This window comes from Trichechus manatus, unplaced genomic scaffold (assembly GCF_000243295.1).
Source record: "Trichechus manatus latirostris isolate Lorelei unplaced genomic scaffold, TriManLat1.0 scaffold00121, whole genome shotgun sequence".
Taxonomy (NCBI): Eukaryota; Metazoa; Chordata; class Mammalia; order Sirenia; family Trichechidae; genus Trichechus; species Trichechus manatus.
The window spans coordinates 2,103,882-2,116,121 of NW_004444057.1; the positions used below are offsets into that span (position 1 = coordinate 2,103,882).

A 12,240-nucleotide genomic window follows, 5' to 3' on the forward strand; every position below is an offset into this window, starting at 1 on the left:
AAAATACTTCCATTTTATAAAATTTTCTTTAATTGTGGCTTAACCTGTTGCTGTTGAGTGAATTCTGACTTATAGCAAAAGTAAAGGACAGAGTAGAACTGCCCCATAGGGTTTCCAACGCTGTAATCTTTACAGAAGCAGATTGCCACATCTTTCTCCTGCAGAGTAGCTGGTGGATTCTAGCCACAGACCTTTCAGTTAGCAGCCGAGTGCTTAACCACTGTGCCGCCAGTACTCAATTGTGGCTTAGTGTTAATGAATTTTTATCCATATTTGGAACTACCAAACTCTCAGAATCAAGTATTTTTGACAGTTGATTTACTCAAGAGTTTTACCTATATTTTTAAGTCCAGAATGATTGGAATATATGTTGTATCTATGATGTGAATCTACATGAACTTTGATTAAAGTATTTATATTAGGTTTTGAATTATTTAAAATAAAATTTTTATAGACTTCTTCTTTGAGTCAAAATGTTGACAACAGCAGTTTTGTTAGTTTATTTTTAAAAATTATTCTCTTTCTTAAAATAATTTATTCTGTTTATATTATTAGCTTTGGAAACAAGAGCTATTAAGAAATATGTTTTCGTTGTTCTGATATGAAAAATAACTTAAAGTATCAACAACATTAGAAGGTCTTTTGTAGATATAAAAATATTTTAGAAATACTTTTAAAGTAGCTATGTTCTCTTCGCTTAATTTGTTTTAACAACATGTTTTGAAAATGTCATCTTGTTTTAAGGCTTTAAATTATTCAACCATGTCTTATATTTTTTCCTTTAAGCAGCAAATGATTTTAAATAAGATTTTTGCAACAGGATATATCAATACCAGTTATTATTGCATTGTAGCCTACTCCAGTGGGTGCAGTTCAGCAAGATCCTGCTCTGTCATCAAACAGAGAAGCACATCAGCACAGAGATAAGATGCAACAATCCAAAAACCAGGTTTGCTGTCATTTTAGATACGAAATTTCTTAATTTGTTTCTGTATTGCCTTCTGACAATTTATAAATATATTTGGTGTATAACCATATACAGATGGCAGCTTTGTGTGTGTGTATGTGTGTGTCTGTATACACACGTGTATACATATTGAAAGATTGCAGTACATATTTTTTTCAGTCAATGGAATAGATTATACACACACATATTGAGGGGTTGAAAATACAGTTTTTTTCATCAATGTATTATTTCTCCGTATTATCACTATTTAATAGCCTAAAGAAAAGTCTTTTTACAAGTAGAGAAACAACAAACCATAACCAATCTATATTTTTTTAATCATAAATTCCTGGTTAGTGGTGTCAATTAGTATAAACTGTGAACAGTGGATGGTGTTCTATTACGAGGGAAGTATTAGGATATCCTGCTGAAATGAATTGTAATAGCAGTTGATTGTTGTAACCCTAGTCTAGTTCAGTAAATTATGTGTTGAGTTTCTGCTATTTGAAAGCTTCTATTCTACACACTGCAGAAATACAGAAGTAAGGGAGACGATACAGGAAATGATTTTCTAATGAGTGGCTGAGAGCAGTGTTGGAGTCAAGAGTTCCCTCAGTCTCTGAAATCAAACGTACTTGGATGTGACTTGACCCTGGGCAAGTTAATTAATCTCTCAAAGCCTCAGTTTCCTCACTATAAAATAGAAATTATTCATGTTAATTCCTAGCACATAGTAAACTTTCAGTGCATCTCAACTGTTGTGGCTGGTGTTACTATTGTAATGATTATTATAATAAGTATGTAAATAAGGACATTACTATGTAGAAAGAGCTATATTGTGTGAAAAATATTAATAAAGTACTTTGGAGAACCAGGATTTTGGAATGTGTATGGAATTATAAAGATTTTAGGGAGCAGGTAGCCTGAAGAATGAATGAAATATTTAAAGGCAGATTAAGCAATAAGGGCATTTTGGGGAGAGTAAACAGTATAAAATATGAAGCAGTAGTTTTTAAATGCAGAATTTGTTTAAGGAATAGCAAGGAGTCCAATTTGGTAGGAGCAGAGAGTAGGTAGAGGAAAGTAGATTGAGATAAGGCATTTAAGATTGTTTAAGAGTGAGGAGTTTGTGTTTCCTGGGTAAGGTAATGGAAAGCTGTTGAAATATTTGATCAATATTTTTACCTTTTTCTTTTTTTGTAAGAAGAATCTTTATTGAAGCTATCTTTGGCATAAAACAATCTACTATCGCCGTGAGTTAGAAAGTGTCCTCACAGAAATTTTCTGTCATAACACTTTCAGAGAGGGATAGTGTACTGTTCTTTTGCTTTTACTACTTTTATCCTGTCAGAGTTTAAGTGATGGTTAAAACAAGAGGCGAAAGCCAAAGGAAAGTACACCGCTTTTTAAAAGCCAAAGCAAATTAAAATGCTATACTTTAGGAGGCATTTAACCATATTATGCTATCAGATACAGCCAGTTTATAAAGGTTAGTTTTAGAATTTCAGCTTAGAAACATTGGGACAATAAAGGATGTCACAAATTGTTTTTGTGTGCTGTTGAGTTGATTCCAACTCACAGCAACCCTGTATGACAAGTAGAACGGCCCTGTGGGGTTTCCTAGTTTGTAATCTTTGCAGAAGCAGATTGCCAGGTCTTTTCTCCTGTGGAGCCACTAGTGATTTCAAACCACCAATCTTTTGGTTAGCAGCTGAGTGCTTAATCAGTTTTCCACCAGGGCTCTTACAAATAAATTACTTCAAATAGAAATTGTAATTAGAAATGGCTCAGAAATTAAAACCCACGGTTTCTGGTTTTGTAAATCAGAGTTAATTTCTCGAATGTACTTGGAAGAAGATCATAATTGTTCTTTGAAGTTCTCCACTTGAGCTGTTAGGCATTGTAATAAGTGAAACACTTATTTTATTTTTGAATTAAATTACAATTTAAGTATTTTAGAGTTTACCTTTCTAATGTTTCAGACTTGTTTTTGCTAGCTAGCTTGTAAGCTCACTGGGGATGAGAACTATATTTGTATAGTTCTTATGACACTAAATGTAGGGACTCATATATATTTCAGTAAATCCTTTAGTATAGGCTTATATAATGAATCTGAGACATTGGATAGACAGACCCTTCATCATGATAGAAAAGTTGTATCTAGGAAAAACTCTTCTTAACTATCTGTTAATGCTCTAAATAGTTTAAGTTTTATGAGAAACCCATAGTTCATAATCATAAGGGGGGAAAAAAAAGGCAGTTCTTTCAAATGACAATCCTTTGTAATGTCTCCAGATAAAGGAGTCAATGGCTGAAGTTCAGGGGATCCTAAAATTGTATATAAAATGCTGGATGTGTGTATATGTTTTTTTCTGAGGAGAGAGTTTGTAGCTTTTACTATATTCCTAAAGAGGTCCATGACCCCAAACTATTGGCTGTTGCCCAAGATACTTGTTCAGCATTATTTTTGTTCTTTTAGCTTATCTAGATTTGATTTCATCCAATTTATTTCAGTTTAAGCTACAGATCTGCTAACTTCTGGTTATGAACTTGGAGGGTTTAATGAAAAGACATTATAGAACTATCGTAATTGCTTTGTTGACATACTTTTAATAAATTTCTTCATGCCATAGAGTATGTAATTTTACATTGTACAATTTAGTGTAGCTTAGTGCCAGAACATTTATTCATTGTGTCTTCTTGAATTTAACATCTCTTTCCCAAAGGGTTACTCTGGCCACCAGTGTGCTTGGGCTCCCTATAGCATAAGTCAACCTGCTGCCTCAACTCCTTGCTATAGTGTAAATCCATAGCTATCCCTTCAGAAACACAAAGAGTAGGAAAAAATGGAGAACAACTAGACTGGATATCCCACATGTACTGTCTTCAAAGCACTTTCTGAATCCTTACGAGAATTCATTGCAATGCAAATGTTTATTTTCTTCTTTATATTTAGCTAACCTTCATCTAGCAAAGAGGCCCGCTGCCTACTTCTACAAGCGGAGCATACCGACACTAACTCACGCTCTGAACCTTGAGCTAGATCTGCTGTAGCCCCATGCTCAGGAGTGGGATGTGCCTTTGAATCTCCTGGCAGATCTACAAAAGTCGGAGAAACACAGAACTCTATGAGGAAACCATAGCGGACTGTGTACTTAGGAGTCACTAAGGCATAAGATCATTTGGCTGGCCTTTCAACAAACTAGCTCCGACTTAAACCTGTGGGTTGTGCCCAGCGGCTTTGAAATATCTAGAAAAAAACTTTTCACTGGGGAGTCTTGTTACTTGGCACTTGTGGCAAGTTTTTCCAGACTTAGGTTGGAAAAAAGAAGCAAAGAGCAGTGAAGGCTTTAGAATATATATAATTGTGGTTAGGAGCCAGGTATATAGTAGGAAGAGCATCAGGCTCTGAGTTTGAATCCCTGCTGTACTCCTTACTGGCTCCTTGACCTTAGGGAAGTGTTTAATGTCTCTGGTGCCTCCAATGTCTTCATTAGTAAAATGGGGATGATACTATGTCTTAAAATTAGGTAACACATATAAAGCAGCTAATAAAGAACCAAACATGTAATAGGAACATAAATATTGTGTTCTTCCTTGTTCCTGTCAGTGCTTTCTACGTTCCAGAAACAGAAATTGACACCTATTAAGCAACTATTCTTAATTCCGCTAGTAGGTTATTATCAGTTCATGGTTATTGTCATGCAGACTTATGGAGGGATCTAAAAACATCAAGAATTATCAGCCTGTTTCATGGAAATCAGTTTCTTAATTTGAACCAGATAAAAAGAAATCAAAGAATCAAAGGGATTCATGTATATAGGATTGTCTCTTTTTTTTTTAATTTTCTTGTTTTGTTATATCCTCATAGTGTTTTATTTAGATCTTCCCACTTTTCAAAGAACTTTTCCGTTTTCTCATATTATCTTCACAGTCAGAAACAGGATACAAGCAAGAGCGAATTTTTTTCTAAGTTTCTAAGTAAACTATTTAAGGACTATCTTTTTTACCCTGTTAAAAGTGGATCCTCATAGAAAACCATTGGGGACCTCTATTGTAAGAAAATAGAGTAGATCGCTTTTTAGTGCACTCATTATTTATTTGGAGCTGTTTCTTGGGCACCTCCTGGATTCTTCAACTTCATTTATAAAGTTAGAGGGTGGTGTCTAGGATCTCTAAAGTCCCTTCACTTCTAAAATTCTATGGTTCTATTTTATTTTTACTGTTGCTCATTACTCAATTGTAGTGATTTTACTAAAATCTCTTCACATCAGTATGCAAAGATAACTGCATCTGTGTTTCAGAATAGAAAGGGTATTTTAAATTTCCTTTTATATGTTTGTTTTAATATATTATAAGGATGAGATGTTTAACGTATTGGGTTTTTCTTCTTCCATGCATGCCACATGCATTAAATAAATGGCAGTCGGCAGACCACAGGGCAGCTTGGGACTCCCAGCAGGCCAATCCCCACCATTTGAGAGCTCACCTTGCAGCAGACAGACATGGTGGCTCGGTACAGGTATTTTCTGATTTTTGCATGAGTGATTATTTCCCAAATTTATACAACTAACCCTTTTTTTGGAACTCATGGCATGATTTCATCCCCTAATGAAAAGCTTGTTGCTGAACTCTATCCATAATCCTATTCCTTTGTTATTTAACCAAAAACCAAAATTAACATGGTCTAAAAGGACCACCAGAAATGTTAAGATTTTGCCTTTGTTCATTTTTGCCAAGTATATGCAACAATATTTAAGTATATCATACTCATAGCAGGTTAGAAAAACAGATGGTATTATTTGAAACGTGTTAAACTTGATTTTCCAATAGTAAGGGGAATCTTTTTTAATGCTTTAATGGTTAAGTCTTGGCTGCTAATCGAAAGGTCAGCAGTTTGAATTTACTACCCGCTCCCCGAGGAAAGATGTGGCAGGCTGCTCCCATAAAGATTACAGCCTTGGAAACCCTATGGAGCAGTTCTCCTCTGTCCTGTAGGGTCAGTATGAGTCAGAATTGGCTCAGAGGCAATGGGTTTGGTTTTTTTTGGTATGAAGTAACAGAACATTTTTATATTTTTTCCCTTTCATTGATTTTGCCTCCTTAACTCCTTAAGTCAGTTACATAGATAATCTTTCTTCATCCTTAGCTAATTTTATCCTTCCTTCAGTCAGTCTGTTCACTTATGCCTATTCTTCCCTCAAAATGAGTTAGGACCTCTCAGTAATATAGTAATATATACATGGTAGGTACTAAGAATGTACTTTCTGATTAATTGGTCAAATAAATGTGACCCTAATTTTTATAACGATTTATTTAGAGTTTGTAGAAAATATCAGATGGAGAAAATGATTTTAGTGATGAGAATTTAACACGCCCTCAATAAATCTTGTGTATATTAAAAAAAAAAGCAATCCCTTATTTTTGATTTGCTCTTTTTTCTCTTTTCTGTACATTTAGAGATAGCTACTATATTCTGTACTCTCATCCCCCCTATATTTTAATCTTCTATATTATGTATATTGTAGACATAGGGAGAGATTGCTGAATCTCTTACATCTTTTAAAATGTCTGTTTAATGTAATCTAAATGCCTGTTTAAAGTAATTGAATTAATAACTGTTAACTATTTTTAATTAAAAATCTTTCTTTAAATCTTGATATTTTTCCCTCCACACATCTCTACTTGAATATTTTTTCCATTTTTTTTTTTTATTGTACTTCAGGTGAAGGCTTACAGAACAAATAGTTTCTCATGAAACAGTAGTACACATGTTTTCCATTACTTTTACCAAATTTTTATTTTTTCTTAGTATATATTTTTAATCCACTGGATTTCATTCTTTATTTGAATTATAAAAATCAATTCATGATCATAATCTTACAAGCGCTCATGTTTTTCTCACAATTAAATTTGAAATAATTTAAATTGTATAACCAATATTTCTATAAAATTTTATATTCAATAGAATTTTCAGTAATTTGTAGCAGAAGCATGTCAATAGTTCTATAAAAGCCTAGAGTGAGGGACTCGGAGGCTGAATTGTAAAATTTTTAATGACCTTGATTCATATCGTTGGAAAAGCTAATTGAGCAAATTGTATTTAATTTACATAACACAAACTGGATTACATATGTGTCTATACATTTAAGTGTGTCCCAGTTTGTGTGTATTGTAGCAAGAGTTTGCTCAGTGCTCAGGAAAATCTGCCACAGTTAAGAAATTTTCTACCACTTCTGTACCATTGTTACAAATTTAATTTCTTAACCTCTTATTCTTACGTGATTCCCAAAGGCGGCTTATGGGATCCCTTTGGACTATCAAAGGATGATTGAGTTTGATTATTGCCTCATTGCTCTGGTTCCTCATGTTCTATTTTTTTCACATTTTCAAAGAGATATTTGAACTTTTCTTATTTTTCATCATTTCTTTCTAAAACTTTCTGCCTATACAGACTATATCTTTTCTTATTCTAAATTTTAAAGTGATAAATTTTACTAGAATTTTAGTAATGCATGGGGAAAACAAAAAATTGTGCACTATTTTCATTGATTTGTATTTTACAACATTAACTGACCTGATCGATGGACATTAAACAAGTTTGACTCTCATGAGAAATTTACTGATAGCCTAATAATTGAGATCATGCCTGAATCTCTTCCCACTCAAAAATAAAGGTTGAATTCCTTTAAAATTTATATCTTACCTACTTTCAGAATTATGTAAAAAAGCTATGATACTTGTATAATTAGAGTAATACAATTATCATTTAAAACCAATATTAATAATGGGAGGACGAGGAAAGAAAGGAGCCTAAAATCTAAGTAGATACAGTTATTATGATTGAATCCTGTATTTGATTCTGCATGAAGGCAAAAAGGCAAACAATGTGTTTTATCATTCTCATCTGATAAAGGGAAGAGATAAAAAGAAAATAAGTCTTAATAATTCGATAGTATAAGAGGAATTTTCCTTGAAGTTCTTTGTGTAAAGATCATTAAACAACCTATTGGACAAAACTTGCAGCACTGGTTTTGAAGGAGATGCAACACCTTTACATGGCAATTAAAAAAGATGTTTCTGAACAAATACTAAAAACATATCATCAAATAGTTTCTCAGTAAAGACCTTTCCTTGTACTTTCATAGTAAGTAGGTAGCTATCTGGTTATAAAACGTGGTACAGATTTAGGATATTCAGAAGCAGAATCAGCAATTTCCAAAGAGCCATTTTGGGCCTAGGACATTCATCCTTTGTCTATCACTGCCCTCTTTTACATGGAACTGATAGTTGTTCTCAGTGCAGCACCACACAGCATTCCAGGCTGTTCAGAGTTGATATGCAAGGTGAAACTTCTTGCCATTTTGATCTACATAAAGATCCTCAGATATTCATTATTTCAGATGTGCTTTTAATAAGAACCAAATAGCAGATAGTTTGAACTACATTTGAACTCCCTGGAAAGGATCTTTCCAGGATTATTATATACATATCACAGACCAGACATGCAGATTACCAAGTAGATGACATTGTGGTTAAGAGCACATGCTCTGGAGTCAGAATGAATTTAAATTTTGTGCCTTAGATTATTCAGCGGTAAAATAGGGATATTAATAACACTTTTGCCTCATGGTTTTGTTGTATTAATTTAATAATAAAAAATATTTAACATAGTCTGGGGCCTAGGAATGGCTTGATAAATAGAATTTATTCCTTCTGCAAGTTAAGAAACTTGACTAGTTTTTTATTCTCTCTGGGAAGTGGCATATAGAAGCATAACCAAAAGAAAGCATTATTAATGGAATTTATTTAATCTTTCTCTATCCCTTTAGTGAGATCAAATTAATTCACTAATCAGAAGGGTATAGCTATACATTTGATAAACTTTTCCCACTCAAGAAGCTAAGAATACCCAAAGTCCACCTTTAGCCAAGGATTAGACAGGTCTATAAAACAAACAATTACACATGTGAGGAATGTGCTTCTTAGTACAATCAAGTATATGAGACCAAATGGGCAACACCTGCCCAAAAGCAAAGATGAGAAAGGCAGGAAGGGACAGGAAACTGGACGAACGGACACAGGGAACCTGTGGTACAAAGGGAAAGGGGGAGAGTGCTGACACATTGTGGGGATTGCAACCAATGTCACGAAACAATTTATGTATAAATTTTTGAATGAGAAGCTAATTTGCACAGTACACTTTCACCTAAAAACTTTATTTTGAATATGTTCTTGGCCTGTATGTGTTTTGGAAAAGCTCCCAGGGGAATCAAGTGTGCCCCTCTCTCTTCCCCCTAGAATCACTGGTAATAAATATGGCTGAGAAACTTAGACTTGCCACATTTGGTTTCTTGCCCATTTATTATTCAGGACATTATGTATGAATGTCTACCATGGTACTAGTCACTGTGTTAGGTTCTTCGAATAAAAGGAGGAATAACAGAAATGTAGCGTCTGTCTCCATGGAGCTTTCAGTCACTGGGGAGATTAATAAACAGGCAGTGTGATAAGTGGACAGAGCACAAGGTGCTATGGGACTATATAGGAAAAGCAGCTAACCTGGATTTAGTGGGTCAAGGTTTCCTGGAAAAAGTGATATGTAAACTGAGACCTGCCTAAAGAATTAGTAGGAGTTAAGGAAGGTAGAAGGGGTCAAGAGAGAAGTGTATCAGGCAGAAAAAAACAGTATGCCTAAAACTGTGGAGGAGAAGTAGACATATTGAGGAATGGAATACAGTTCAGTCAAGCTGGGGTGTGTTAAGAAATGAGACTGAGAGGCCCGACAGGAGGCAAATCATGAAGGACCTAACAGGTCTTCTGATTAAATTTGGACTTTCTTCTGAGGATAGTGGGTAGCCATAAAGATAATTAGATAGGGGACTAACTTGATTAGATTAGTGTTTTCTAAAGATTAGCTTTTCTGGAAACTAGATTGGAGGGAGGTAAGTTTCAAGCAGGAGCACAGTTATCAGAAGTCTATAGTTGAGGAAGAATAATGGATAACAGAGATGAAGAGAAATGAAAGGATTTGAAAAACAGAAAGTAGAATTTAATCGGTTGTAGGGGCTGAGGGGAAAAAGAGGGGTATGGTTGTTATCCCTCTTTGATGTTTCTGCCTGCCAAAATAAGATCTCTAAAATTAGGTTTTGAAATGTACCACTGGGAGCAGGTAGAGGTAATCTCTAATTTCATTGAATCTGTGCCTTTCACCGTAGTACAACTCTGTTGAGCCCAATGCTAACTGAAAACCTGACCATATATAAGCTGAGAGGCAACTGCAAGCAGAGGGAAGAAGACAAATATTAAGGACACTACTGAAAAACCATTTTACATGGTTTTATATCCTTCCTGATTATTTGGAAATCTCTTCTAATGGGACAGCCTTTAGTTTCAATCTGAGGATTAATATGATTTGGAGCACTTGGGGGAAAAACTAAGGAAAAGCTGCACATAGGTGGTGCAGATGTTTTGTGGAACAAGACATGGTTGATACCTTAGCCAGTATGACATCAGAAATACAAATACAGGTGATGCTAACAGAAAAAGAATTGGACAAATCTATCTTGAGACAGTAAGAAAACATACATGACTAAAAGTCAAAGGAGTAGGAGTACTAAATGCCATATCTCAGTTATTTCTCAATTATGGCAATATTTAAAAATCATTTCTAATAACTAGTTTCAATATTCTATATCAAATCTTTGAAAATACAGAGCTAGAAACAAGGAACAAAATTGAGTGATTATTACAGTCTCATCTTTGTGCTCATTGTCTTCTGGAGTATTGGAAAAGGCAAGGGAGGTGGAAGGAGTGTAGTTGCATGCTTTATTACATAAAAAATTACAAGGCTTGTTTCTTTGAGTTTAGATTAGGATATTTCTTGTCAGTTACCGTTGTAGTAAATCAGTATTTTGAATTTATGCTGAGATGCTTTTACAGTAACGTTTACAATAACATCTCCAAAGACTAGGATGTTCAAAGAATATAGCCCTTTGATTAATAACTCTGAAGTAAAACTTAAATTGAAAATCTGTTTGAGTTTATCTTTGTTGAAAGTCAGTCAGAATGTCACTTTGCCTGAGGTCATCATTTGGAATCAAGAATTAAGTATCAAGAATATCAAGTATAACTTTATAGTTTTTAGAATATGTAAGAAAATTGGTTTCATATAGTAAATGTGTACCCTAGCACAGATCCAGAATACTCATTGGAAATCATTCTCTTAACTATATCTCATTTGTTAGTATTGTCTCTTGTAAGATACCTTTTGGAAAAAGCTCAGTATGTAAATAAAACAATTTTTAAATATTTCTAATATATTTACTGAATAAAGATCTATTTAATATATTATTATGTTTAGTCTCTACTTTGTACTTGGTAATCATGCTTACAAGAACTTAAAGAGAAGTTAGGAGGATAATAGTATGACTAGTATGAATTCATTATATTTGGAAAGTATGTTAATTGATGTTGTAAAGTCATTGACACTACAAAACCATGTGTTATCTTTGATTGTACTCAAAAGTCTATGATAGTAACTTCTATTAAAATTAGACTTGGCAGGCATCTGTTAAGTAAAGTTACTTATCTCTCACACTTACCTGAGCGCTCTTCACCCCTTCACCTTTAATATACTAGTAGTAAAACCGGTTGCCTTCTTTTTGCCTCTTAAATAAGAGTTGTAGTAATTTCTTGTCACAGTGGGAATGTCAGAGGAAATTTCTTTAAGAAGATGGAAAACAACAATTAAAAACAAACAAAAAACCAGTGTGTAAAATACCTGAATTAGTTCTTTTGAAATGTCAAACCTTAGATCATCTGTTGTTTTAAAATATATTTTCATTAAGGAAATCAGCCTGATGAACATTAGTATTTCAGAGACTCATGTTCTAGTTCAAGTTATAATTGTAGAAATACCAATCATTCTTTTAGAATTTGGCTTATAAAAACTATTTGTATGTATTTGATTGATGGATTTAGGCTTCCGGGAGTATAGTAACACAGATTATTTATAATATTATGTCTTTGTTTCTCCTTTGTAAGATCTCCTTGCAAAAAGACCACTAATTTTATGTGATGAAAAAAAATTTTTTTAATTGTAAAATATACACAACATAAAATTTGCCATTTTATCCATTTTCATGTGTACAATCCAGTGCCATTAATCACATTCACATAGTGAAAATAGTTTTAATGCTGTGATACACTCTCAAGTCACTGGTGTTAAGTTTGATAACAGCAGTTATCACCATCTCTTACCTCTGTTACTATATTGATTGTATTCTGACCCT

General features: G+C 33.8%; 1 protein-coding gene across 13 annotated transcripts in view; it reads left to right on the top strand.

Annotated features, from left to right (window-relative positions):
- The window catches only part of CSNK1G3 (casein kinase 1 gamma 3), a 167,747-nt gene that overhangs the window by 136,998 nt on the left and 18,509 nt on the right, over positions 1 to 12,240 (top strand). For 9 of the 13 annotated variants that reach the window (XM_023738677.1, XM_023738674.1, XM_023738675.1 and 6 more), the window contains 2 exons: positions 854 to 949; positions 5,373 to 5,468. In XM_023738677.1, coding sequence (XP_023594445.1) covers positions 854 to 949; positions 5,373 to 5,468 — 192 coding nt within the window. The remainder of the gene's footprint in view (positions 1 to 853; positions 950 to 5,372; positions 5,469 to 12,240) is intronic. The other 4 variants (XM_004384283.2, XM_023738681.1, XM_023738682.1 and 1 more) reach the window with 1 other exon arrangement.